The 23,948-nt window shown below is 41.8% G+C and overlaps 2 protein-coding genes across 2 annotated transcripts in view; both read left to right on the forward strand.

The window, feature by feature from the left end:
* arhgef40 (Rho guanine nucleotide exchange factor (GEF) 40) overlaps positions 1–23,948 on the forward strand; it is a 41,133-nt gene that overhangs the window by 4,192 nt on the left and 12,993 nt on the right. The window contains exons 2-21 of the mRNA XM_072376348.1: positions 4,503–4,592; positions 4,923–5,030; positions 9,856–10,141; positions 10,453–11,569; positions 11,835–12,073; positions 12,165–12,353; positions 13,346–13,460; positions 14,163–14,256; positions 14,388–14,474; positions 15,500–15,616; positions 16,336–16,434; positions 16,563–16,714; positions 17,730–17,868; positions 18,294–18,413; positions 18,822–19,013; positions 19,108–19,632; positions 20,262–20,632; positions 20,934–21,183; positions 21,411–21,500; positions 22,752–22,958. Coding sequence (XP_072232449.1) covers positions 4,503–4,592; positions 4,923–5,030; positions 9,856–10,141; positions 10,453–11,569; positions 11,835–12,073; positions 12,165–12,353; positions 13,346–13,460; positions 14,163–14,256; positions 14,388–14,474; positions 15,500–15,616; positions 16,336–16,434; positions 16,563–16,714; positions 17,730–17,868; positions 18,294–18,413; positions 18,822–19,013; positions 19,108–19,632; positions 20,262–20,632; positions 20,934–21,183; positions 21,411–21,500; positions 22,752–22,958 — 4,587 coding nt within the window. The remainder of the gene's footprint in view (positions 1–4,502; positions 4,593–4,922; positions 5,031–9,855; positions 10,142–10,452; positions 11,570–11,834; positions 12,074–12,164; positions 12,354–13,345; positions 13,461–14,162; positions 14,257–14,387; positions 14,475–15,499; positions 15,617–16,335; positions 16,435–16,562; positions 16,715–17,729; positions 17,869–18,293; positions 18,414–18,821; positions 19,014–19,107; positions 19,633–20,261; positions 20,633–20,933; positions 21,184–21,410; positions 21,501–22,751; positions 22,959–23,948) is intronic.
* Positions 19,033–23,948, forward strand: part of LOC140281848 (E3 ubiquitin-protein ligase TRIM39-like) — a 104,614-nt gene continuing 99,698 nt past the window's right edge. Inside the window, exon 1 of the mRNA XM_072376347.1 lies at positions 19,033–19,040. Within this exon, the coding sequence (XP_072232448.1) occupies positions 19,034–19,040 (7 nt within the window). The 5' untranslated portion in view covers position 19,033. The remainder of the gene's footprint in view (positions 19,041–23,948) is intronic.

Raw genomic sequence — 23,948 nt, forward strand, 5'->3', positions numbered from 1 at the left:
CTTATTGTTTTTACTCATCAGACTTCAGACTTTTTTTCTCGACATCTCTCTGTTGTTCTCCCTTTGCTGCGCTCCGGTCTGGAAGACAACACTTGCCTTTCCCATTTTAGACCCTTTACAAGGTAAAAAGACAGGAATTATTTTACAAGAGTGGCAGGACCAGTTCTGTTCTGTGTGTCCACATTCATCACACAAAGACGAGAGTGCATATACAAGGGCACTATTCACTCAAACTGTAACAAGACAAAGAGGGTAAGTCGTCTCCAATCATTTTAAAGTCTTGGAGACTGGACATTTTGTATTTGGATCCACTGCCATTGTTGGAATTTTATCACTCCAACAAACTCATATTAGCTAAAAGCAGGTGGGAGCTAGTAAAACCTGCAAAACTCTGTCCACTTACTGTTAAATTACATACATTTCACATTGTTTTCCAACTGCATGCGGTTTCACACAATTCTCTTCAACTATATATCCTCCTATTTTTGGCTTTTTAAACAGTGCACGGCTCTTTGGTGAAATCCTGCAGTTCAACTTGAGCCAGAACATGTGTGCAAGGCTGCAAAGTATGTTTGAAAGGTATGCACTAGTGTGAGCATCCTTTCAGAGATTTGTACTCGTGATCTCATTTTGTCACGGCCATTTGAGCACACACGGCATGCCTCAGATAAACAATCATGTTTCTATGTAAGCTGTTTTGTTTGTCACCCTCTCTGAGAATTATCACAGCTCCAAGGACAAACAAAACCTGTTGCTTATCCACGTCACTTTCTTTGAAAATGAGAACAATGTTGAAGGATTTGAAGCCATACTAGATGGAAGTGATCAGTGCCGTGTGTTTGTGTGTGGGCAAAATCAGGCGAAGCCAGCTGTATTTTCAAAACTTGGTGGAAGTGGATCATGGAAAAAGGAAGAACCCATGAGGGTTCAGAAGGGACACGCTGTGAGAGTGCTTATTTTGGGCTTTATTTGGTTTAATTAGATGATAACAACTGCACAGAAAGGTCACTGAGGGATAGTAGATATTATTGGAAAGCATGCGTCGTATAAGATCTTGGCCTTTATTTCAGCTTTATTATCACATTATATGACATACAGCAAGTGTACGTTTGCCTAAAGTCACATGCAACACTGTAGACGGTTAAAGCAGAGGCCCCAGTTTCTACATGAGAGTCTTTCTGTCAGTGAGGAAATCTAATTTAAGGGTAATACAAGTGCTGCTTTGTTTCGGGTGCACAAGGATAAGCTGTTAATGGCAAAAAGTGTTATTACTTGCGTTAGAAGCACTGTCATTGAAGGTAAACAAGGGTAAACATGAACCATCGTTGTTGTGCTGCTGAGGACTTTGTTTAATTGCATATTAGATAGTACTTGCACTTTAAAATGGCTTTACAGTTCAATTTGAAGGATAAGAAGCATCCCTCGTTGCTTCCCTTTATTAGCTGTCATTCCCAGTGTTTCTGAGTGGTTGTGCTCCCTGACAGAACTTCTATGCTTTGTTTGGAAACACCGGTATGTCTTGTTAAAAGTTGTGTGCACAGGCATGTGAACCCAAAGAGAATTGGCACGTTGAAGAAAAAAACTTACCGGTGGCATACAATTGTACGTGACATGTCCAAACTAAATATTACTGTAGGCTAACTTGTCTCTCACAAAGGAAATGACACTGAATGCAGCAACTCTGCCAGTTTCAACATGAACTGATTGATGCTAATAGTTTCAGAAAGTTGGTTCCCTCCAAATCTGGCCCACTATTTACTGGATAAACTAAACCAAGGTCCAGAGGAAGTGTGTGAAAAACTAAATCTACCCTTATGGCTTCAATATGAATTAAGAGGGTAAGTAGCAGCCAGATGCTGCACTTGATTTATTGATCATCAGCAGCCAAAAAAAAAGCTGAGATTTTGTCAGTTTGCTGGGCTGGAGCATTCAGGTGAGTCTTAACACAATGTCAAGGAGGAAAGACATCAGCACTAACCTCAGAGAAGCAGTCGATGCTGCCCGTCAATCTGGGAAGAATCACAGGGCCATTTTTAAACTATTTAGAGTCCATTATTCCTCAGTTACAAAGATTATTCATGAGTGAAAAACATTCAAGACAGTTGCAATCTCCCCAGTAGTGGTTGTCCTAACAATTTAACCCAAGGTCAGACTGTGCAATACAAGATTTTTACACAATGGTTCTAGATTTTTCGCTTCCTTTTTTGTTCAGACACACTGTTATTCATTGCATTGTTATTCATTTGAGGTTGTGTTTACCCAATTTTGAGACATTATAAGGTTTTTTTGTCTGTTTTCTTTTAATTTGTTTTGTTTATTAAAAAAAAAGAAGTATGTCCTGATACATAAAACCTTGGAATTGACCGAGGTTGTAATTCTTTTTCACATAACTGCATGTAACGAATACATTGTGCACTGTTGTCTGTCCAGTTCAGCCGGCACAACTTGCGTATTTGATCTTGAGAAGCTCCATAAAGCCAGATGGAGTCAAATTGCAGAGTTGCCCAAGTTGAAAGTATAGCTGCTTTTGCAAAGACACAGTGAAGTGCTAATTTCTTTTAACATACTTAAACGGTTGTATCTTGCAGAAAACACTCCAAGAAGGCATTGAAAGAACATCAGAGGGTGTTCACTGTCATGTTTTTAATTAAATTACGTGTTGAATTAGTGTAAGTCTTGGGGGATACTTTAAAAAGGCTTTAGTCTAAGAGGAAGTTCCTGCTGGCTCACCTTGCAATCCCATGAACCCCCTGCTGAGCTTTTACTCCACTCGGTATGCTCCATCAGTGAGCCAGAAGGCCGTATAATCTTCTTTTACTACCTCTACACTGTTTACAATATGTTCTTTGTCAGACTGTTATTGACCAGTGCCTATGCACAAAATGCACCTTCTCCCGTTCACAAAAACACTTCTATGAGCATCTTTTTTTAAATCTTCCAGTCTGGAGTGGTGGAATGAAAAGAATTATTGCTTTACCAACTTTAATTACCCCAACAAAGAAAGAAACGCTTCACAAACATATATATATATATTTAACTTTTGTTTGTCTCCTCAGGATCAAGTACACCGAAATTAGGATTTTGTGTGTGCTTAAAAAAAAAAGTCTTGTGGGTTTATGGTGGTTTTGTTCACTGAAAGCCAGAGGAATAACCTAACCTCTGAGTGCTCTGCCTCTGGAAAACTAAGCCGTGTTGTTCGGCAACATTTATGGAGTCGCGTCGTTTTGTTACTTTCCAAGTTTCCAAGTATAGCTCTCGTCAAAATTCTCCGTTACTTTGGAAAGATCAATCAGAGCCCCGGCATCAGTCCACTGTTGAGGCCATTTGCTTCGCAGCCAAGAGGATAGGTAGGAAACAGAGGCCTGTGGTGAGCGACTGAGTAACCTCAGCAGAACAGGTCTCAAGCCAGAGTCATATTTTCTCCTCTTCGATGTCAGTAAAAAAGGCCCTCGGTAACCATTGTCCACCCTATTTCCACGTACCCAAGATGAGGCATTTCTACTTTCGGTTATTCAGGTTTGAGTCAAAAACAATTCCAAAGAAGACATGACATTTGCTTAAACCCTAAAACCTAACTTTGTTTAATCTGTTTTTTTTCAGAGCACAGAGAAGTTAGCCACCAAAAAAACAAACTACAGCTTGTTTGAAATACTTTCCTGTTTGCCGTGCTCATTCTGTCCTCCTATGTGGCTAACCCCAACTCTCTTCTGTACCCAAAGAAAACTAAAAAATCATTTTTAATACTGTTGAATCCAGTTCTTCTCCCATAAAAGCCCCCACACCACCTCCAGCTCATCCGTTCCTGGCTCTCTCAGCTCTAGCCGCTCACTTCTTTTTTCCACGCACTGCCTCGAGTTTTTATTTTCTAATTTTTGTCTTTACCGATTGTTGTCAGTCTAGCCCCCTCAGTTGCCGTAGTTATTCAGCACAACATGCCAGGGGAATCCAGATGTAATTGTTGTCAGATGACATCCAGAGAGCCGGATGGAGGTAAAACATTGGAGGTGAGAAAAACTGGAGATGAAGGGGGAAAAAAGAGGGCAGCGGCAATGAGGATGAAACTGAGAACAACAGGGAGAGACTCAGACGGAAGGTCTGAAGGGAAATGTGAAGAGAGTGAGAAAAGTTCGAGGTTGCCATGCCAACAGGCCGTGTAGAAAAATAAACACTCTTTACTGCATTCTCTGCTCTGTCACCCTCCACCTCACAGGCTCGCCCAGTGTTATGATGTACGTGCGCATGCAGCTGTGCACTCATGTGTGCATATTAGGGAGTTCACACACTCTTTTGTCTAGGGGGGCTCGTGGATTCGCCGGCCCTTGGAGGAAATGTTTGACACTCCCCAGACCATAAAACAGGAAGTTGAAAGTGGAGTGTGTATTTGTATGTGTGTGTCAGCAAAAAGAGAGACAAGCCGGCTGTTAAACACAAACACAGACATTAGAGTTGAATCAGTGTCCGGCTATGGATTAACCCTTTCTCCCCATCTTTGCCTCTCTTAGGGTTCGGAGGCAATGGAAGACTGTGTGCAGGGGGCGCTCTCCTCACTTTATCCTCCTTTTGAGAGCACGGCACCGCCCCTCCTCTCCCAGGTATACCTCACAAACACCAAACACTGCCCATCATTTCTGCTTTTGAGTCACAACATTTCAGCCAGATAAATTGTGGCTGCCCTGGGATTTTCTCGCTCTCTCGGATTACATGGGCTGAAGAAACTCTCTCACTCATGGGCAAATGAAATTCTGACTAAATTCTTTCAGTAAAAAATGCATGCAGCATCTCGTCTCTAACAACGGATGCTTTTAGCTCATGACAGGCTGGTATTCTGTAAATGAAAAGCTGTATTATCAAATCAGAAAATGTTTTTTGGATACCAGTGCAGTTCATTTAAGGTTTTCCCTTGTCCTGCGTTGTTTCTCCAGGTCTTCTCAGTCTTGGAGTCAACCTATCAACACGACAGTCTTCGGTACCTCTTGGATTACTTTGTACCTGCCAAGCACCTCTTGCACAAACTCCAGCAGCATGCCTGTGTGAGTTCCAAACTGCAAACATACCGTCAATGAGAACACACACGTAGCTGTCTAATCAGAAGCAGAATCAGCTGTCACATGCGAGGAAGTATACTGTGGGAAATTTTAGCTGCTTTGGTGAAAGTGAGTGCAGTGGCAGAAGTGTTTTTAAGCCCTTCAAGCAACCAGTCCATGTTAAGTTTTAAGTCGGTCAAGAAAATTCAAGCCTGAGGTTTTATGCCAAGCCCAAGGTAGTTAGCTGTTGAGTTATTGGCGTAAGGTTTGAGGTCAGTTTGGACAAATCCAAGTCGAGATTTATGTTTTCCTTGGAAGGCTTACCTTCAAGCGAAGCTCAATTCAACAGAGACAAATCTTACATCCAGTCAAGTTCTGAGCGAAAAGCAATTCTTACATTTTTGTTTCTGTGAAGTCCTAAAGGGCAGAACAATGGGATTGGAATTGTTCAAGTCCAACTTCTAGTCCTTTCAAAGGGCAAGCACATGGATAGAATGTCAGTGAGCTAACTGGGCATAGACAAGGGGCCAAATGGTTTGGGTACACCCTGTCCCTGACCTTTTGTTTGAAGTCAAAAGAAGTAAAACGATCAAAGAGATGCAAATGGTTCAATAAAAAACTACCAAAGATGACCGAGAGAGTTTAATATCAGCAAATAGGGGCACAAAATAACTACAAAGAAAAAGAAAATGATAGCAAAGACATGCAAACAGACAAAAAGAGACAGAAATCAAATAAAAGTTTCAATTAAAGTAAGAGATTAAAACAGTTCCAGAAAAGCAAAAAAAAAAACAACAACAAAAAAACTGCAGAGACCCAGAAAAAAAAACACTATAAAAAGGCTAAAAGGAGAGACAAGGCAACAACACAGATACAAAAAGGTCTACACAGGCACAAAGAAAATGACATGACACAATAACCATACAACATGACGTAAAGCAGCCACGAGGAAACACATAGCGGCATTTTCTTTACACCTGGGTGTCTTGCCTCTATGTTAGAGAAGGTAAAGGAACGCATGAGATTTTATTAACGCCAAAGCAATTGTCGATTCTGCTTATGGATCCAATTATTTATCCATTCCCATATTGATTCTTGATCCCATTTTCTATGTAAACACAAGTACACCATAAGGTCTTTAAGTTATGGCACAACTGTTCTACTACCTGAAATCCCAAATAGACGATGAACGTTGGGTTTATTGTCTTTGGGTTTATTGTCCATTTCCAACAGATAATGTCAATAAAATACTGAATCAGGATAGAATTAATTATCAACATGCAACTTTGACAATTGTGTGTCATTTTAGCTCTCCATTTCAGAAAGCTATACTTTTCAGAACATCTTATTTACACATCAGACAATATAAAACTATGAAAACTTACTCTGCCGAAAATGCACTGGGTTCAAGCATTTCACAAAAAAAATTTATGACAGTATGGTGACACCCATTCACCCTTTGGTTACTCACCACTTACCCTGCTTGTGCACCAACTGTGAAAGAGTTTAGCTGGCAAGCTCAGCTGTCAATAAATAGCTCGTTATATATAGCTAGTTGTAGCAACAGTCTCTTGTTCAACATTTAAAATTGAGGAAATGAGAAATTACTTGTACAGCAATTATTTTTGTGCAGCCTTTCTTCATTAAACAAAAATGTGCTAAGCGTGGTGCTAATCTTATTACAACACAAGATATTTAATTGTTATTTAGCTAAGCTATTAGGTTGGGAAGCAGTAGCGCTAGCGCTAGCACTCATGGTGTGTGTACACATTACAAATTAATTAATTTTATGTTGCAAATAAAGATGTTTCAGCATTTTGCTCGTGTTTCCAACCTTAGCCTACCTTAAATAATCACTTTTTAAGACATTAAAACTAACTATGAGCACAGAGGGGTGCATTTCCAATGCTTTGGAGAATTTGGAGTATAGGTTCTCAATTCCTACCCCAATGTAGGAAGTCTGGCAGGTCTTACATGTCTATAACCAAAGGCCCTAATCCAACTATGCATATGCCCAAGTGATACTATTTGTACTAGAAAAAGTTTTAGTCAGTTAAGACAAGTCTAAATAAGTTCCTTGTCTCTTTCAAGTCAAATGTCCCAAAATCCTGAAAAAAACACAAATCTCACAGCAGCCAAGTGCAAGTTAGCCTCAAGTTCTTATTCATGCTGCCCAAGTCTTCAGTCTTAAATCACAGTATGGTGTCTTGAGGACTCAAGTGCAAGGGGACATTTCACAAATTCATAATTTGATAGATGCTTGACATACCAGTTACTAAAACAGTCTCTGTATGAATTGAGACAAGAGACGCAAAGACGGTTCCCTGCCTTGAACTATCCTTTAAATAGACAGATGAAGGATATGGAGGGGGAAAAAGTGCAAATCAAAAGAATCGTTTGTAATGTAACTTACAGAAAAACAATACCAGAACATGGTTACCCTTAGCAAAAAGTAGTTTATCCAAGTGTACTACTAGTATACTTATTTTATACTAAAACTGACGCAATATACTTGAAGTCTACTTTTATATACTATGTTTTATATACTTAAGAATAGTATAGTGAAGTATACTTGGCTTATACTGAAAAGTATAAAGAAAAGTCTAATACTAAGTAGATTAATACTAAAGCTTATACTTTAGTATACTTACTTCTTTATGCCACAAAGTACTAATACTTAGTTTATCTTGATCCAAGTACAGAATAAGGTCAAGTTGTTGACTCAGCAAAGAAGGACGTCTGCCAGATGCATAAATATAAATAGCATGCTACAAGTAATATGCTAAGTAACTAGCAGAAAAAAGTTTTTTTTTTAGTTTTAGTAATTCTAAGTTCATAAATGTATACTTAAAGTATACTTCAATAAACTAAAATGTGGACTGGAAGTATATAACTAGTACACTAGAAGTATATAGATGAGTGTACTTGTTGTATACTTATTTAGTCCGAAGAAGTATAAAATTTTAGTATACTTTCTAGTACACTACAAGTACATGGTCTGTAGTATACTTGCTATACTTCTACTTCTACTCAAGCATACTGAATAAAATCAACTTCAAGTATACTACTTTTTGCTAAGAGTCAGGCTGTGTAAACTTACTGTTTGTGTCCTCTGCACAAAGAAAACTAAGCAAACAAACGAACTGCAACATATACTTAAGCCAAATCTCTTTTGTTTAAACTGACCAGCGACTCTTTCATTTTACTTTCTGAGACATTCCCAAAGACAAACAACACACACTCTTTAGCATAAGAGTGGAAGGAAGAACTTTCTCATATTTCTCCTTCCAGTTTTCCCTAACTGTACTAACACGTGCACGGGGACCGTGCGCAAACTTTGTTTTCATTGTCGCTGTGTGGAGCTGCCTGGGATGGGAGTTTGACTGTGAGTCATGACAATAATTTCTTCCATATGTTAGTGTGTTACTGCTGTGGGAGAAAGAGTGAGTTACAGAGCAGCAGTGGGAGTTGGGAGGAGAGAACAGAGAGAATGGACATGGCTTTCATTCACTGCATGCTTGTGTGCATTGGTGCACGCTCATGTCTGAAAAAAGGGAAAATTCTAAAGGCTGCAGATTATACAAGACTGATTGAGGAATTTTCTTGCAAAGAGGGAGGTGGGAAAGAAGGCGCAAACACTGGCGTACATTGAGGAGGAGGTGGGAGGAGGGATAAGGATCTGAGAACACAGAGAGTTACTGAATTCGGACTGACAGAAAACTCACAAACTTTTTGAAAGAAGAAAAATCACACGTGCCTTTTAATGCTAATATCCACCCCGACAGATATAATTTACTTGCCCCAAGCTTTTCCGCGGCTGCAGGAAAAACACAAAAAGAGACAAAGGGGAGGCTTAAGGGGAAGAAATTGAATAAAGGGCAGAGAGGTAGAAATGGGAAAATGGAAGAGAGGTTGAATGAGAAATTTAATTTGATCACGTCTCATGAGTCTGGAGGGCATGGGAAGGGGAGGGAACAGCCCCATGTCAGTCCATTAGACGTGACTGGGAACAGCAGAGAGAGGTCCTGCATATTTTTTACACATCAGTCTTCGAAAGAGGGGATTTAGATCTGACACAGCATTCATTAAGGTGGGGATAGTGCTAGGATTAAAGTGTGTTATTTTAAAAGATCAGCTGACTAATGGTTCACAGCAAACCACAGGAGCTTTCATTCCCCTGCCTAAATCCAGAGTTATTGGGTAAATGCCTCTTGTGGGGTTTTCTATGGTACACCTACTTCTGATATCATTGTGCTTGCTTTCAGTACATTTTCTCATTACGTTATCTGATGTGTATTCCCCTTATGAAAAAGTGGACTGCTTTAGCATTGGCTGCTTTTGAAAAGCTTGTCATCTGCAACTTTCTGTCTGACTCACAGCTCTCCAGAGCCTTCCCATTGTGTCAATCTATAGAGCGGTTTTACAGTTTGGATAACACCGTGTGAGTCACGTGTCTAGCATGTGTATGTGGTATGGGCTTCAGGCCAGATGAGCTGGTAAAAAGTGTTGACCTGTGTGGTATCGGTTCTAGAAATACAACTCGTCTGACTAACCATGTTAAACACATGATGAGCTCCTAGCTCGTCAGAGCTGAGATTTGTGAATGGGAGAGCTTGACTGTGCTTTAACCAGAATTGTTTTTGGCAAGAGGAAACCTTAAAGGTTAGAACTCTAAAGGTCAGTTGCTGAACTAAACAAGTTTAAGAAATTCAGAGAGGGAACTTGTCTCACAAGATTTTACATCATGTGGTTGAAGGTTTAATTTTTTTTTATTTGGACACAGTCTCTCTGTAACACACTCTCTCTCCCTGTTTCTTTGTTCTTCCCTCAGTCACAATACCTGGGTTGCTTGTTCCTACACTCCGGGTGGCCACTTTGTCTGGGTGAGAAAGTGGTTGTTCAGCTCTCCACTCTGGACTGGAGGCTTCTGCGCAGTAATGACTTCTACCTGCAGGTGGTGCCCTTCTCAACACGGTGCCCCAGGCTGGCCCTAAAATGTCTGGCTCCTGGGGGTCGTACAGTTCAGGAAATCTTGGTGCCCGAGTCACAGCATCCGCTTGTGTTCACCTCCGAGTGGCTACACAGTGTCAACAAAGAACGGGGTCACAAGAGAGAAGGTAAGGAGGAAATAGTCCTTACTCCTGATTACATTTTGCCATTGGATGTGACTTATGAGCTTTCTCAAAGGAAATTATAAATGGGAAAAATCACCCCCAAATCAAATATTTTTTTGGCCTGTAGAGATATTCAAGACCTGTAAATTAATCTTGGGGTTTCACAAAGCAGTGGGAGTAATCGATTATAAAGCTTATAAATAGAACTACAAATATGACAATGCTAGTCAATTAAACATAGCTGATGTTCATGTTGTTTTATAGATATAGGATGTACACTGACATAAATCTTATCCTCTCCCATCTTTGCTTAGTTGGAGGAGGACTTGACACCTGTCTGGTTAGTACATGTGATGGTGTGGTACGACTTCCATGGAAGGAGGTTGTCTACCCAAAGTTTATCCACGACCCGTCTGAGGAGCTAGGCATGATATCCAACCGCCTTCCCAGTGAGGGTGGCAGCAGTCTCGGAGGCTGGGGTGGCTCATCCTCTGGGGAACTGGACTCCTGGTCCTGGGATGAGGAAGAAGATGATCTACCACCAGACGGCTTGGACTCCGACCTTGCACTCAGACGAAGGCGCAGCGAAGATGGGCTCGGGCGGACTGCGAGGCAGCCTCAACTGGATGGGGATTATGTGGAGCTTTTGGAACCTAGAGGGGGTCCTGACGGAGGGGTCGACCCAAGGCAGAGGTACCTGGAGATGCATGGAATTTGTAAGACCAAGACTTTGCCTCTGTGCAAGAGAGGTAAGGCCATCAAACTGCGCAAGGGGAAAGCTTGGGGATATGGGAAAATGGAGAGGTCAGGAAGCCTTCGGGCTATTCAAGGCACCAAAGGTGATGTGTTGACCTCCAAGGATAATAAGCTACCACCAAAGCCTTCACCAGGAGTTCCAGAATCTGCCAAAGGAAGGCGGTCCTACTCCTCTTCTATTCACGACTCAGATGAAGGAGATAAAATGAGCAAAGCCTCTGAATGCCTAGAAAATCATCACCTTTATTTTGATGGCCCATTCAAAGAAAGGAGGCCAGGTGTGGGCAGGGAGAGAGATAGCAACGGCTTCTCAAAGCCATGCAGAGACTCCCTGAGCAGTGACAGCTTAGTCACAAGTGAGATCCACGACTTAACAAACCACAAAGTTGAGCATGTTGTAGAGGGCCACTCAGACCATGGCTCTCATTCAGACTCTGTTTTTGAGGATAGTGAGAAACCACTGAGTGGAGACAGTGATGCTGTCACCCCAACATCAGAAGCACCAGACAGACCATTCGCTGTGGTTTCCGAAAGTGAAGACGTTACCAAAAGAGGGTCGAAAATGAAGAGTTCATCTAAGCCAAAGGTCACAGACGAAAGAGATGATGGAAAGATGGAGGACAGAGTGTGTCCCAGAGGAAAAGAAGTTAAAACAGCGGGATTCAGAGCACCACGGTACCGAAAATTTTCTCAGATATTTCATGATACACTGCACTCTCTCTTCATATTTGTTTTATTTAGTCACACTTCTATCTGGACAGATTGGTAATACTTACGTGCAACACTGGACAAGGTCTAAGTTGTTCAAACATACGTACGTTTAAGCCTGCAGCAGATGGTACAAAAGACATAAAAACAAAAGAAAATTAACAAACAAAAAATAAATTAACATTAACATTCTGCAGCACCTCAGTACGATCCTCCTGTGCTTTGTGTTTAGGAGGAAAAGGAAGGGAAAGGGGGCCAAAGGGAGGGCTAGGTCTGGCGGTCGAGCAAACCAGAAGGGTTTAAAACTGCAGGGTAAAGCTCCTCTACCAAGCCCCACCACTTGCTCTTTATCAACAAAGTTGCCAATCGCTGTGGAGAACCAGACCGAGCACACTGAAAAAGCCGATGAACCTGACGGGGCGCTCGCAGCAACTTCTAAAGGGAAAGAGAATACAAGGAAAAGCAGCGCAGGTTAGGAAAAAAACTGTCCTACTGCCTCAGATTATTATGTCCTAAATTCTCTTTTAGGTCATTTTCTGTCATGTTTTTCACCTCTCAGCAGAGACAGGAGCTGAATCTTTGCCTGTGTGTAATGGTCAGTCTGGCACATCATTATTTAACCACTCTACTGAGGAGGCTGGGTCAGCAGAAACTAGTCCTGACCAACAAAATGGTGTTACCTCAAAAGAGCCTGCCCTGCTAAGGGAACTGGATGCAGACCTACTCCAGTCAGGGAGGCTACAGTTGACAGGCAAGCTTCTTTTACCCCTACTCTTCTCACTATTCTATGTATTATTTGTATCATTCAAGTAAGCGGTGCGAGCTCAGAACCTTTCTCCCTGGGCCATATCCGAATGCTTTCTCATTTTAAAACAGCGATGCAAAGTGGGGGGAAAAAAGTGTCTGTTTTACAGGTTCTAAAATGTACTTTTGTAATATCGGTATGAAGAAGCAAATGTGATGCATTTTAAAATGAAATCTTGTGGGTGTTGAAAAAGATGCCCACTACCCTTTATGTTGGGAATTAAAACTCGGTTCAAAATAGAAACTGATAATAGATGTCTTGTAACAGGTAACTATAAAAAAAAGACTGAGTGCACCATAGACGGATAATGGAGCAACACTTCAGGTTCTAAAATCTTCAACTTGATAGGCTGCAATTTCCCACATAAAGACAACTATATGTCAGGACCTTTGTATGGACTTACACTGAACCTACCTGCATGATCAGGTTGTGCATCAACTGAAATTAAAATACAATTTATTCTACACGTTTAGCTAGATAAGTAGCTAATGATTCACGTGAGGAGGTTTCTTGTTAGTACCAAAACTAACATTTTAGGTTTGAATGATCTGAATAAACATAGACTTTTTTTTTCTTTACCATTTTTCAATACGATTAATATTGGAATCTGTTATTAAATCAGATTTGGGATCGTTAAGATTCAAATGATTTCCAACTCTAGTACCCATAGTTGGACTAGCAATGCGCCTTTGTGTTAGGAGTCAAAACTGAAAACAGCCACATGGCATGCACTCAGTTAGATTCAGCTTACACTTTCATCAACTGTTAAGATATTGAAAATTCTTTGCAAATAGACAAATTATACTTAATCTATTCATAGCCATTGAGTTAGGAAGTATGTATATACATTAAAATGGTCTGAGTTGTAGTCTCAGTATATTGGAGTGTTCTCTTTACCTCCCCTGTTCAGTGTTTAATGTAATACTTAATGACCACAGGTACGGTGGACAGGCTGGGACGTGCTCTGGTTTTAATAGATGCAGATGCTTCAGAGGAGGGTCTCTGTGTGGAGGAGATGGCTCAGATTCTGGCATGCTACCACAGAATCACTCGGTAAGCCTGTGCGCTTCTTCTACTAAGTAGAAAATTAAATGAAAGACAAATTGTTATGACTCTGTTGAGTTTTTTCGTCCTTTAAGCATATGTTTCCCGATAACAATACAGAATTAACGCTTGTAAGAATAGGTAACCTTGAAGTCAGTATTATTTGCATTCCCACGAGTAATAGTTGTCCTGAGCACTCAGATTTATTTTCTGCTCATGCCCCTGCTTTTCAAAGTCTTTCATTAGTTTATTTTCTGATGTTTATATCTGGCCTCATGTCAATTGCCTCCTGACTAACTCTTTTAGCCAACAGTGTTCATTATCATATTTGACTTCACTGACTTCCCTTGCCTGTTGTTGGCTTTGCCAAATACAGCATATGGTTGGATAAGGCAAATGTGCCAGAGAGCTGAGTGAAACATAACAAACTGAAGTCAATTTGACAACCATCTCTTAGCTTGCCAGTTTACCTGCCACAATCACTGCACTGTTAATCTTGTACTTACAGCTCTGGGGGGGAAAAAAATGCATGATTATACCTGAATGACCGCATGATATGGTCTTAAAAGTAATGCAGTGACTTTGATATCATTTAGGGAAAATGCAAAAATTGCACACTATGAACATGGCCAGTAAAACAAAGCACTTCTTCTTAATTTGTTTGCCCCTGTTTTACCCTCACATCCACCTCTCTGTGTTCACCCTCATCAGGCCGGCAGCCAAAGAAAAAGGCCTAACGGTGTTAATGGACAGCAGACGCTCTCCACCATCTGCTCTCTGCTTTTCTGCACTTAAACTTTTCCCGGTGAGTCAGGGAAAAAAGAAAAAGAAGAAGTAGTGTTAAGACAAATGTGCCAAATACTTGCTAGTGTAAAATAATTAGCCTGCAGATGTGCTAGCAGGCCAGCCACATGTGTTTCCTTGTGTGTGTTCCAGGTGTTGGTTCCTGGCGGTCTTGGTTCTGTCCTGGTTTTGGTGGAGGAGCAGCAGGATTCCCTTTCTTGTAATCTGGAAGGAGCAGAGGTGACCTCATTCAGATCAAAAGTTTAAGATTAATCAACAAACAATTACGTTTTAAATTATGCTCATTAACATAACGGCATGGAGGACTGTTTACACGTTTAAAACAAGACGAAATATCCATTTTTTTTACCCTCTTACTTGCTGAAAGTTGATCATTGTTCGTTGGAGTTAACTACAGCTCTCTACCGAACATTTTGAACTTTTAGAGTTTTCGAAGAATCCCCCGAATCGGCATGTTCAGCAGAGATCGTTCATGCACACTTGCTTGATAAAAATTGCTCGCGACATGTGGTTTTTATGTCAACCTGTCGGCGCTGAAACTTCACATTGTGAAGGAAAAACCTGCCCATACACTGCCAGTTCTGTTAAAGAAAGGCAACTGCTGGTGCTTGATTCAATTTGTTGTTTGATTGCAACTGTTTCAACAAGTCACTTCCTTGTTGGGATTATTAAATAGGCTACGGCTTACTTCAAAATGAAAAAAAGCTCATGATTAGGACTAAAATACATACTTTTTATAACACGGCTGTCGCCTTCATAGACATTATTTTGCTGTTTGTGTTTGTTTACAGGTAACCACAATGCAATATGACAAAACTTTGTCACTTTCTGCTTTGGTATGTAGCAGTAGAGGGTCAGAATTCAGACTACTTAGTCAGAGTTAGAAAATAGATCATAGTTTGGACTAAGATACATTCTTTTTTCAATGTGACTGTCACCCTCATGGGCACCATTTTCATACTCTCACAACCACGAGAGGACTGCATTGAATATCTGTTTAGATCTTTTTCGCTCGCATGGACAAATTACCCATGTGGTCAATTTCGGGAGGACAGTCTCAACTGTTTTTATTTGCAGACATAATTTCAATAAAGGTATTTGCTTTCACTGAAGCACTTAGATAAGAGTAAATGCACACACGGCTTCTGCATAAAATGTTCATATCCTGTCCCTTTTTGTCAGTTTTTAACACCTGTCAGTTGAAAACATACTTTGCCCCTGATGTCTTATTTATTTCTCTTCAGGCCCACACAGTGCGGGGAACAGGAGTTCTTCAGCAATATATAGACAAGCAACAGCTACCCACAGAGTTGGATGGAGACTACAGCCACTGTCACTCAGACTGGCTAGCCTTCAGACTGGTAACACACTGCTTTCTGTTTTCTCTTTTTACATAAAATAAACATCACTCCCTTAACCTATTTTCATCATTTTGCCTGAGCACATTTAATTTTTCACTTGGGTTTAAGTATTATCAGTGGTAGAGCCACAGAACAGAGATCTTGGGATGTATGGCCCTGAGTGTGCATTATAGCGGTCGTCTTGCCTATTCACATAGTTGTTATGAATAGCTCTCCATATTCTGAGTCGCATCAGGAGAATTTGCACTGTTTGTAGATACTGTTTTATAAGCACTCTCCTATATCTTTCTGTGCCTCAAGTTTAAAGGAATTTCATAAAAATAGGAGAGTAGGTGGAGGAGTAGAAGGGAACTTAAAAGGGAAGGTGGGGCAATAATACAAAGCTAGCTGAACAGTGTAGCTGTCTGATGGCTGATGGCTGTCATGTATGCCGATGATTTCCGACATACATGATGAACTGGGCGGAGAGGCTTAACCAACAAAATAATTAAAGGCTTCAAAAGAATCTCGAGGAGTCTTTAATGGCTTTCCCCCAGACAGTTTATGTTGCTTTATCTAAACAAATGAAAACATTTTCCTGTCTTCTGCACTTTCTGTGACCTCACTTTCTTGTAATTTCAACCAGTGTCTCCTTAATTTACTGTTTTCCTTTTAAGTCAATTCCATGGAATGCTTTATATGTTCATTTCATAGTTTTTTATTCTTCCTTTTTCCTTCAGAGTCTGGAGAGTCTAACAGAACGCTGTGAGAGCGCACTCTCACTGCTTGGAGAAGCACAGCAGGCAATGGAGACAGAGCCATTGCCTGACAACATAAAGGTCATCTAACGTCAACGTGCTTTCTATCCTTTCTGCTCGCTGTATCAGTGTTTAAATTTCTCCATCTGAATAATGTGATAAAAAGGTAAGTGTTTGGACAGTTTAATAAGCTAATTCATCTCTTTCAGACTGTTCCTCAGAGCATAGACAAACACAGACAGCTCATGGCGAGTGTCTTGGCCGACCAACGCTTGACTGAACTCCAGCAGCGGGGTGGGGCCTGGCTGGCGGGGTTGACAAGTTGTTCATCTGGCCTGGCACAGAAGTCACCGGACTGCAGGTACCAGAGACCTAAATTTAGGTGGTGTGCTCTGCTTCCATTGGTGCACCACTTGGTGTCAATGTAGAAAAAGATGAATCATACTTTTTCTCTTCTGTAGGATTGACGTCTGTGTTTCATGGTAAATCTTTCAGGTTTTGAAAAGATTGTGATGAGATTTTGGAAATACAATGACCACCTCGGAAATAACTGTAACAACCGGGTCATCTCTGACTTTTTCACATCGCGCCATCATCCATTTAAAAAAAATTGAAGCCAAACACTTTACATGTGTTCCTCTGTGAGTTGTTTAGTGGACACAGACAGAGTACACTGAAAAAGGCCTTAGATGCTAATATTTCAAGCTTTAATTTTTACTTTGAATCATAGTTAAATTGGATTTTTTTTTCTGTTATTTTGCATCAACATGAAGGAAAGATTTTTCCCATTAACAAAATTCCTACACATACTGGGACAAAACCTGGAGAATCCGTGTATTATGTGCCGTGGACTAGCTTTAGCCTCCCTAGCTAACAGCCCAGCCAATAAGCTTATTTATACAGCAGCTCACAATGTGTGTGTTAATATTATGACCACATCAGCTAAGGCGCCTCTACAAACATCAGGCACGGATCCAACAGCTCTGAAATTCGCAATAATTGGTAACTCTCTGTAAAAAAGTATTTTCCGTCACCACTACTTCTGTTTTTTATTGAGCCTCTATTTTGTAAAGATGGGTTAGATTTAAAGAAGTCCCCGTCAGGAAAACTAAAGTTATTACAGTTATTTTAGGTGAAAAGGGACTTAACATGAATTGGAGGACAGAGTGATGCAACTTGTGTACCACTACAGCTTAAAGATGATCCAAAGACTCGTTTTTACTCAGGATCATGAGTTTTGGCTGAGACAGTTTTATCATAACTGCAGCAGTCCTACCAGCCAAATCCTCTATGTTTTGGCAAGATTTTGCGGTCAGTAGCTTTTAATTAAAGAAAGAAAGAAAACCCAAAACAATCAGTGTATTTGCTTCTTACAGGGCTGCTCTTGCTACGACCTCTCAACTCTACGACAGCGTGGACGACGCCCTTCATCGGCTTGTCCAGGTGTCCAACCAGAGGGGGCGTGATCTGGAGGCACTGGGACGACTGGCAGGGCTGGTGGACAAACTGGAAAAGGTGCGTCCAAGAGGAGGGAAATTAATGTATTTTTTTCTGTGGCACTTTCAGGGAGATGATGCAGATAATAATTAATGCTGTCATTCTTATCAACCTGTTTCCCTATTTCCTCTGGTCGTCTGCGGAGGAGTTTTTCACTCTTCTTAATCCACTTGTCGTCACTTCTCTCTTCTGTTCCCAAAATGGACTACAGCGAAACTCTCCAACTCACTTCTTCTTCCGAATTTTCTCCTTTACTTCCTCTCAGACTTCTAATCATCCTGCTCCCTTCTCTTGGTAACAGTGTGACAAAACAACCCAACAAACTGCGTACCGCCAATCCATGACCTTTCCTCTTGCAGCCACTTCTCCTCCACTTTCATGCGCAGTAAAATAGCTCATGTCCTCCTCTGGCCCTTCTTTCTCTTTTGGCCTTTAATCCACAGTGTGATAAGGAGATTGAGCAAGTGCAGTCCCAGCTGGAGGACTACAAGGACCCTCCTCTTTCCCTCAGCAGGCTCTCACTCAAACAGCAGAAGTTCAGAACCTTCAGAGAAACAGCGAATGTGAGTGGCACAATCACTTGTGTGTGAGGTTTACACTACAGTGTTTTACGTTTGCATTGAAATAGTCCATAGCCAGCAAATGTTCCATTTCAGTTTACTTGGTCATGAAGTTAAAGCCACTATGTTTGCTATGCAGATCGGAAAAAAATCATGACTTTGGCACCATCAACCTGTAGTATCAAGAATTACAGAATTACAGCAATGCAGCCACCTACTCATTGGACTGAAGAAAAGCTCCTTAAATGATACATTTTGCTGTTCTGTGGCATATTTATCTTATTTTTTGGGCACAGGTCGATGAAGATGTTTTGCCAGCGTTTCCTTTCAGAACAATTCCATTTCTGATTTTGTTTTGTGGGGTTTTTTTGTGCAAAAGGAGTTCACAGTGGATCATCTTGTATGTTTTAGGAGCTGCACAGTGAGACTCTGACAGTGCTCAGTGACTTGGAGGGCTGGTGTGAACTGAACTGGGCAGGCCTGAGCGACGTCCAGATCCGACTTCCTCCAGTCCGGGAGAAGCTGAGAGACATGTCCCACTGTCTGTCAGACTGCTGGACCACTCTGGACAACACACAGAGGCTGCTGTCCACGTTAACTGAGGTAACGCGGCGAAGGAAAACATGCAGTGTGTAAAAGGAAGTTAGAAACGCACATGGTCATGGTTTGAAAACAAATGTTCTTTTCTTCACTGCAGGCCACCCAGTGGTGCGACGCCGTCTCCTCCACCTCTTCCTCCCCTTCTCCCTCTTCTTCTACCTGCCCTCTCGCCTCCCTCCCTCCAATCCCCCCATCACGTTTCCAGGATGCACGCTCTTTAGCCATAGAGCTGGGAGGCGGGGCGCTCCTGGATCTCTGGACCCAGACAGTAGAGCGCTACCAGAGGACTGTGGCACAGGTCAAACCCCGGTTTCTCCAGTCTGACAGGACACAGAATCAGAACCAAGGGAAGCCCAAAACGCCCTCTGCCAGCAGCCTGTGGGACCTGATGGGTCCTGAAGGAGAGGGCGACTGGGGGTTGGGAGCTGGAGGAGGAGAAGGGGGGTTGCAGTCATGGGGGTCCCTAGCATCGCTGTTCAGACCGCAGACGTGCTCCACGTTGAAGATAGGAGAAGATAAAGGAAACAAGAAAGAGGCAGCAGGAGGAGGAAGTGGAGGTGGAGCAGGGGGAGCAGGGGGAGGGAAGTTCCTGCAGAACCTTTTGAATCCTACAAAGAAAAGTGTGAGTTTGTGCAGACTGTCTCATAAGCCTCGGTGTCATTCCCAAACACTCCAGTTTTTTTTCTATCATTTACTCGGCTATTTCTCTGAAATGAAAAAACACCTTTTGCTAGAATAGATAATGGTTTCAGTATTTTCAACTAGTGTCAAAAAGAGACAAGACTTATCGAAATGCACTCTCTGTCCAGAATATGCAGCTCAGTTCAAAATGACTCCATGAATCCGTTTCTGTTGAAGACACATGGAGATTTCCTGCTCTTTTTTCTTTCTAATACAGCCAAGACAAGTAGAAAGTAACTTTTTTATAAATTACTTTCTTAAATTTTCAACATTTTACATCAAATTCACTTATTATATCTAAACATGTTTGGTGACTAAATATTGAACACATTTGAGGATTTAGCTGCTGCAGGGCCAAATCTATCCATTACGAAACAAGGGAAACCAAGAAAGATGCCCTGAAATAGGACTCCAGATAAATTCACAATCACTATATCCTCTTCAAAAGCTTTTATGTCTGGAGTTTGTTGTTTCCTGGTGTCTACAAAATGAATGAATGACACTTTAACAAAGTAAAAAATACAGAATCAATTCCTTGGCATAGTTTTTACCATCTTAATGATTTTACAGCCCACTGAGGCCCCGCTACCTCCCAAGCCACCCAGGAAGCGCCACCCAAGCTTCGACCTCCAGGCTCTCCTGGCCCCTCGCAGAGGCACAGCAACCCCCAAATTTGCAGAGTCCCCAGCGGGAGGGGCGAGTCGCAACTCCCCCATGTCCTGGCTGGGACGGCGGACGTTAGCTGACCCAGTCATTACCACCAGCATGGCTGCAGCCATTCCAGGCTGGGGCGGCGGAGGGGGTGGAGGAGTGTTGATCCGAGGGGTGGAGGTCAGCAGCAAGGAGGTGGTGGACCATACGGGGTCACCACGGCAGCATGTCCTGCTGGGGAGGACTGAGAGAGAGACGGGGACGGATAGAGCCGGTTCAACTGCACAGAGGTATTCTTTTTTTTTTATCCTTCACGCTTTTGTCCTTTTCTTAGTTTTGTGAAATGTCTGTTTTTGCCTGCGAGGAAATGAATAAGAGCAGGACTCAACTGAATTTCCCTAAACAGGAAAAGCTTGAAGGAAGGAGGAATGTGACAAAGTACAAATACAAATTGAGTCTGTCAGAGGAGTTTTATTGGAATGCAACCTTAGATAATGCTTTTATTACGAACTCCTTGATCCCTGTCTGATGCTTACTTCTGTCTTCCCTCTTTGCTCATCGTTCCTTCTGATTGCCCCCCCCCCCCTGCAGTAAGCTGTACCTGCTCTGGTGCAGAATGCTGAGCTCAGAGAGGCAGTATGTCACAATCCTGAAGGGGGTAGAGGAGACATACCTTCCCTTGCTGGAGCTCTCAGACACTCCGGCCTCCATCAGGGGGAAGGCAGACTCACTCTTTCCCAACTGGACCAGCCTCAGTGCCTTTCACTCACAGGATTTACTCCCTGCCATGGAGGGGGCTCTCGTGCAGAGCTTGCTGCAACAGGACTGCTTCAGCAAATATGCAAGTACCAAAATCTTGAGGAAAAGTCAATCCACAAGCTTTACTTCTTGTTATGCTCTTAATCTGCTTAGAAATTCAATCTGACAGAGCTTCCTCTGATTTGTCTGATCAGATTGAGATGTTGGGCTGTTATTCTGAATTAAAGTGAAGGAACTTCAGAAATGAACTGCAGTTCCCTCTGCATTCTTATCATTCATTTTGATCTTTCTTTGTTTTCCCTTGTAAAGCGGGAGCAATTTTTGCAGTATTCCCACTACATCAGGTCTAAACCGGAAGTGGATTCCCCACTCGTCACTCAGGCCGCTGACTTCTTCAAGGTAGGATTCTTCTTTTCTCTGTCGCTCATTCAAACGACTGAATCTATAAAAACGCAATGCTGTGTCCGCGCGAATTACAGAAGAAGAGATTTAATCTTCCAGGTATTTTTCCTGTGGGTTTCCTGCAGCCATCTCATTTCAGTAAGCATATATTTGGTCAGAGAACAGGGCCCTGTTTTCTGTCTACTGAACACACACTCATGAATCTGTACACATAGTATGAGTGGAAGGGTCATAGGTTTTATTTTATTTGTTTTTTGTTTGTTTGCTGGAAATCTGTTAAAACACAATGTGAGAGCATCAATAAGAGCGTTTTTTTGGGGGGTTTTTTTGGAGCACATCACAAGCACAACCCAATTAAAGTCGCTTTATTTGTTAGTGGCAGCAATTAAAAATGAGCCGTATACAGTCAAGTTAATTACATGTTCAATATACAACTAGAAAAGCCAATTAAAGGCAGATTATAAAGAAAGTAATTTGAGCTCCCGAGCTACAATTAACTAAAGCTAATACATCGACACCACGATGAGATTACTACGAGGTCTTTATGTGGAGAGATCACAGCGCTTAAGATCTCTGAAGCTGCACTGAAGTTGTGTTTCAGGGAGGGGAATTTCCAAGAGACTCCCACCAGGGGGCAGCGTGCACTCACATCACGGGCCTGAACACACTGGATTAGAGAAACAGGAAGGTTTATGGTCATGTTGATGGCAGTGAAGCTGCTGTGAAGGTTTAATGATGATGGCGATCATTTCGGGGGATGGTGGTGATGATCGTTATGGCAGTGAATGCAGAAGCGGCACAGGTAACTGCGTTTCAGCGGAATCTGTGACCGGCGGTTGAAAAAAGAACAGCTGGAACGTGAATTTAAAATGATTTGAATCAAAATAATTCAACTAAAGTAAATCACAAAATACAAAAATAGATGAATAAATATAAGCCCAGAATTATTGAATTATTGTCAGCAAATTGTGTCTGTAAGTAGTCGTCAAAACCACAATTAAACAGAAGTTAGTCTCCAGGAACTAGACTTTTTTAGGATGTCCTTTATATATTTCACCCCCAAAAATGGCCGTGCCTAGGAGGTAGTACTTTTTAAGATTACCCTGAACCTTACCCACACAAAGTCTGAAAATAACATTGACATGACTGCCAGCACCCAAAGCTTTAACTATAATGTGGTAACACCAAAAAGATGCTCCAAACCTAACATCTTTTTACATTTCCTACATCTCTGTTATCCCCTCCAAGTCCAAACTCCCCCAAGCCTCCCCCCTGTCCCCTCTGTCCTTCCCTCACTGTCTTCAGGCTCCCATTCAGAGGCTGGAGCAGTACTGCGAGGCTCTGGAAGAGCTGGGGGGTATAAATCCTGCCTCAGACTCCGCCCTCTCCATCCTGAGACACGCCCAGAGGCACGGCGAGGACCTCAGGGCCAGTGACCTCATCGTCGGATGTCCGGTGAGAACGCCTGTCCCAGTTTATGAGTCTGCAACTGTCAAGTCCCACTTTCTTTTCTTAGAGGGAAAGAAACTAAATCATCTTGACGAGGTCAGGCCAGTGAAAGTGATGGAACTGTTACCACGTTTTCTTCCGTTTAATACTCATTATTAAGGGTAATGAAGACAAATATATTGATATTTAATACTGGACACAGAGGTGTACATTCTGTTTAGGTTATTTATGTTTAAAATATAATTTAATACTCATTTAAAGCAGCTAATTAGCATTTTCTCCATAAGTTTTTACTACAAGAGGATTTTATGATGTTTGCTGACCACAAGAAACCAGTTTTTTACGTGGACAACAAAAAGGAAGATAACCTGACAATTGAATCTTGTCAAAGTTTTCTTCGTTTTTATTTCTGAGCGATTGGAAATGGAGGAAAGTAGGGCTAAAGAAAAAACAACCGGGAGGACAGATTGTGTTTCCTTAGAGATAAACACTTTGGTACCTCTCTTAAAAGTGTTACTCTGACACAGCAGCATCACTCAGATGCAGTCATGATAAATGTTGAACTCCCACACACACACACACACACACACACACACAAAACCTTCGGGCGAGAGGAAAGATTACAACTGCAGAGCACTTCCATCGAGCCACTTCAAATGACGGTGCAACAGCTCTCCAAGTAAAAATGATTCTAAGTGCAGTTGTACATGTGTTTAAGTGGGTGTGGATGTGGGTGTTTGTAATATATGTGAAGCATCACTTATATCATGACCCACACGTCCCCCGAGTTTCAAAAATAAAGTTGTATGTCACTGGTTGCTAGTGAAAAGCCAGTCCTTTTCATAGGCTTTTTATCAGTGAGACTGGTAGCCGGGTGCCTCGCTCACGTTGCCCCGTTTGCTGTTTATTTGTGCCTTTGCAAGTCTAGTATTCTGACTCCTAAAGATGTCATTTTTGACTTTCACCAATGTCTATCTGCCTTTGTTGAGTTGCAGC

This window comes from Leuresthes tenuis, unplaced genomic scaffold (genome assembly GCF_036924035.1).
Source record: "Leuresthes tenuis unplaced genomic scaffold, fLeuTen1.0.hap1 SCAF_22, whole genome shotgun sequence".
NCBI classification, from domain to species: Eukaryota; Metazoa; Chordata; class Actinopteri; order Atheriniformes; family Atherinopsidae; genus Leuresthes; species Leuresthes tenuis.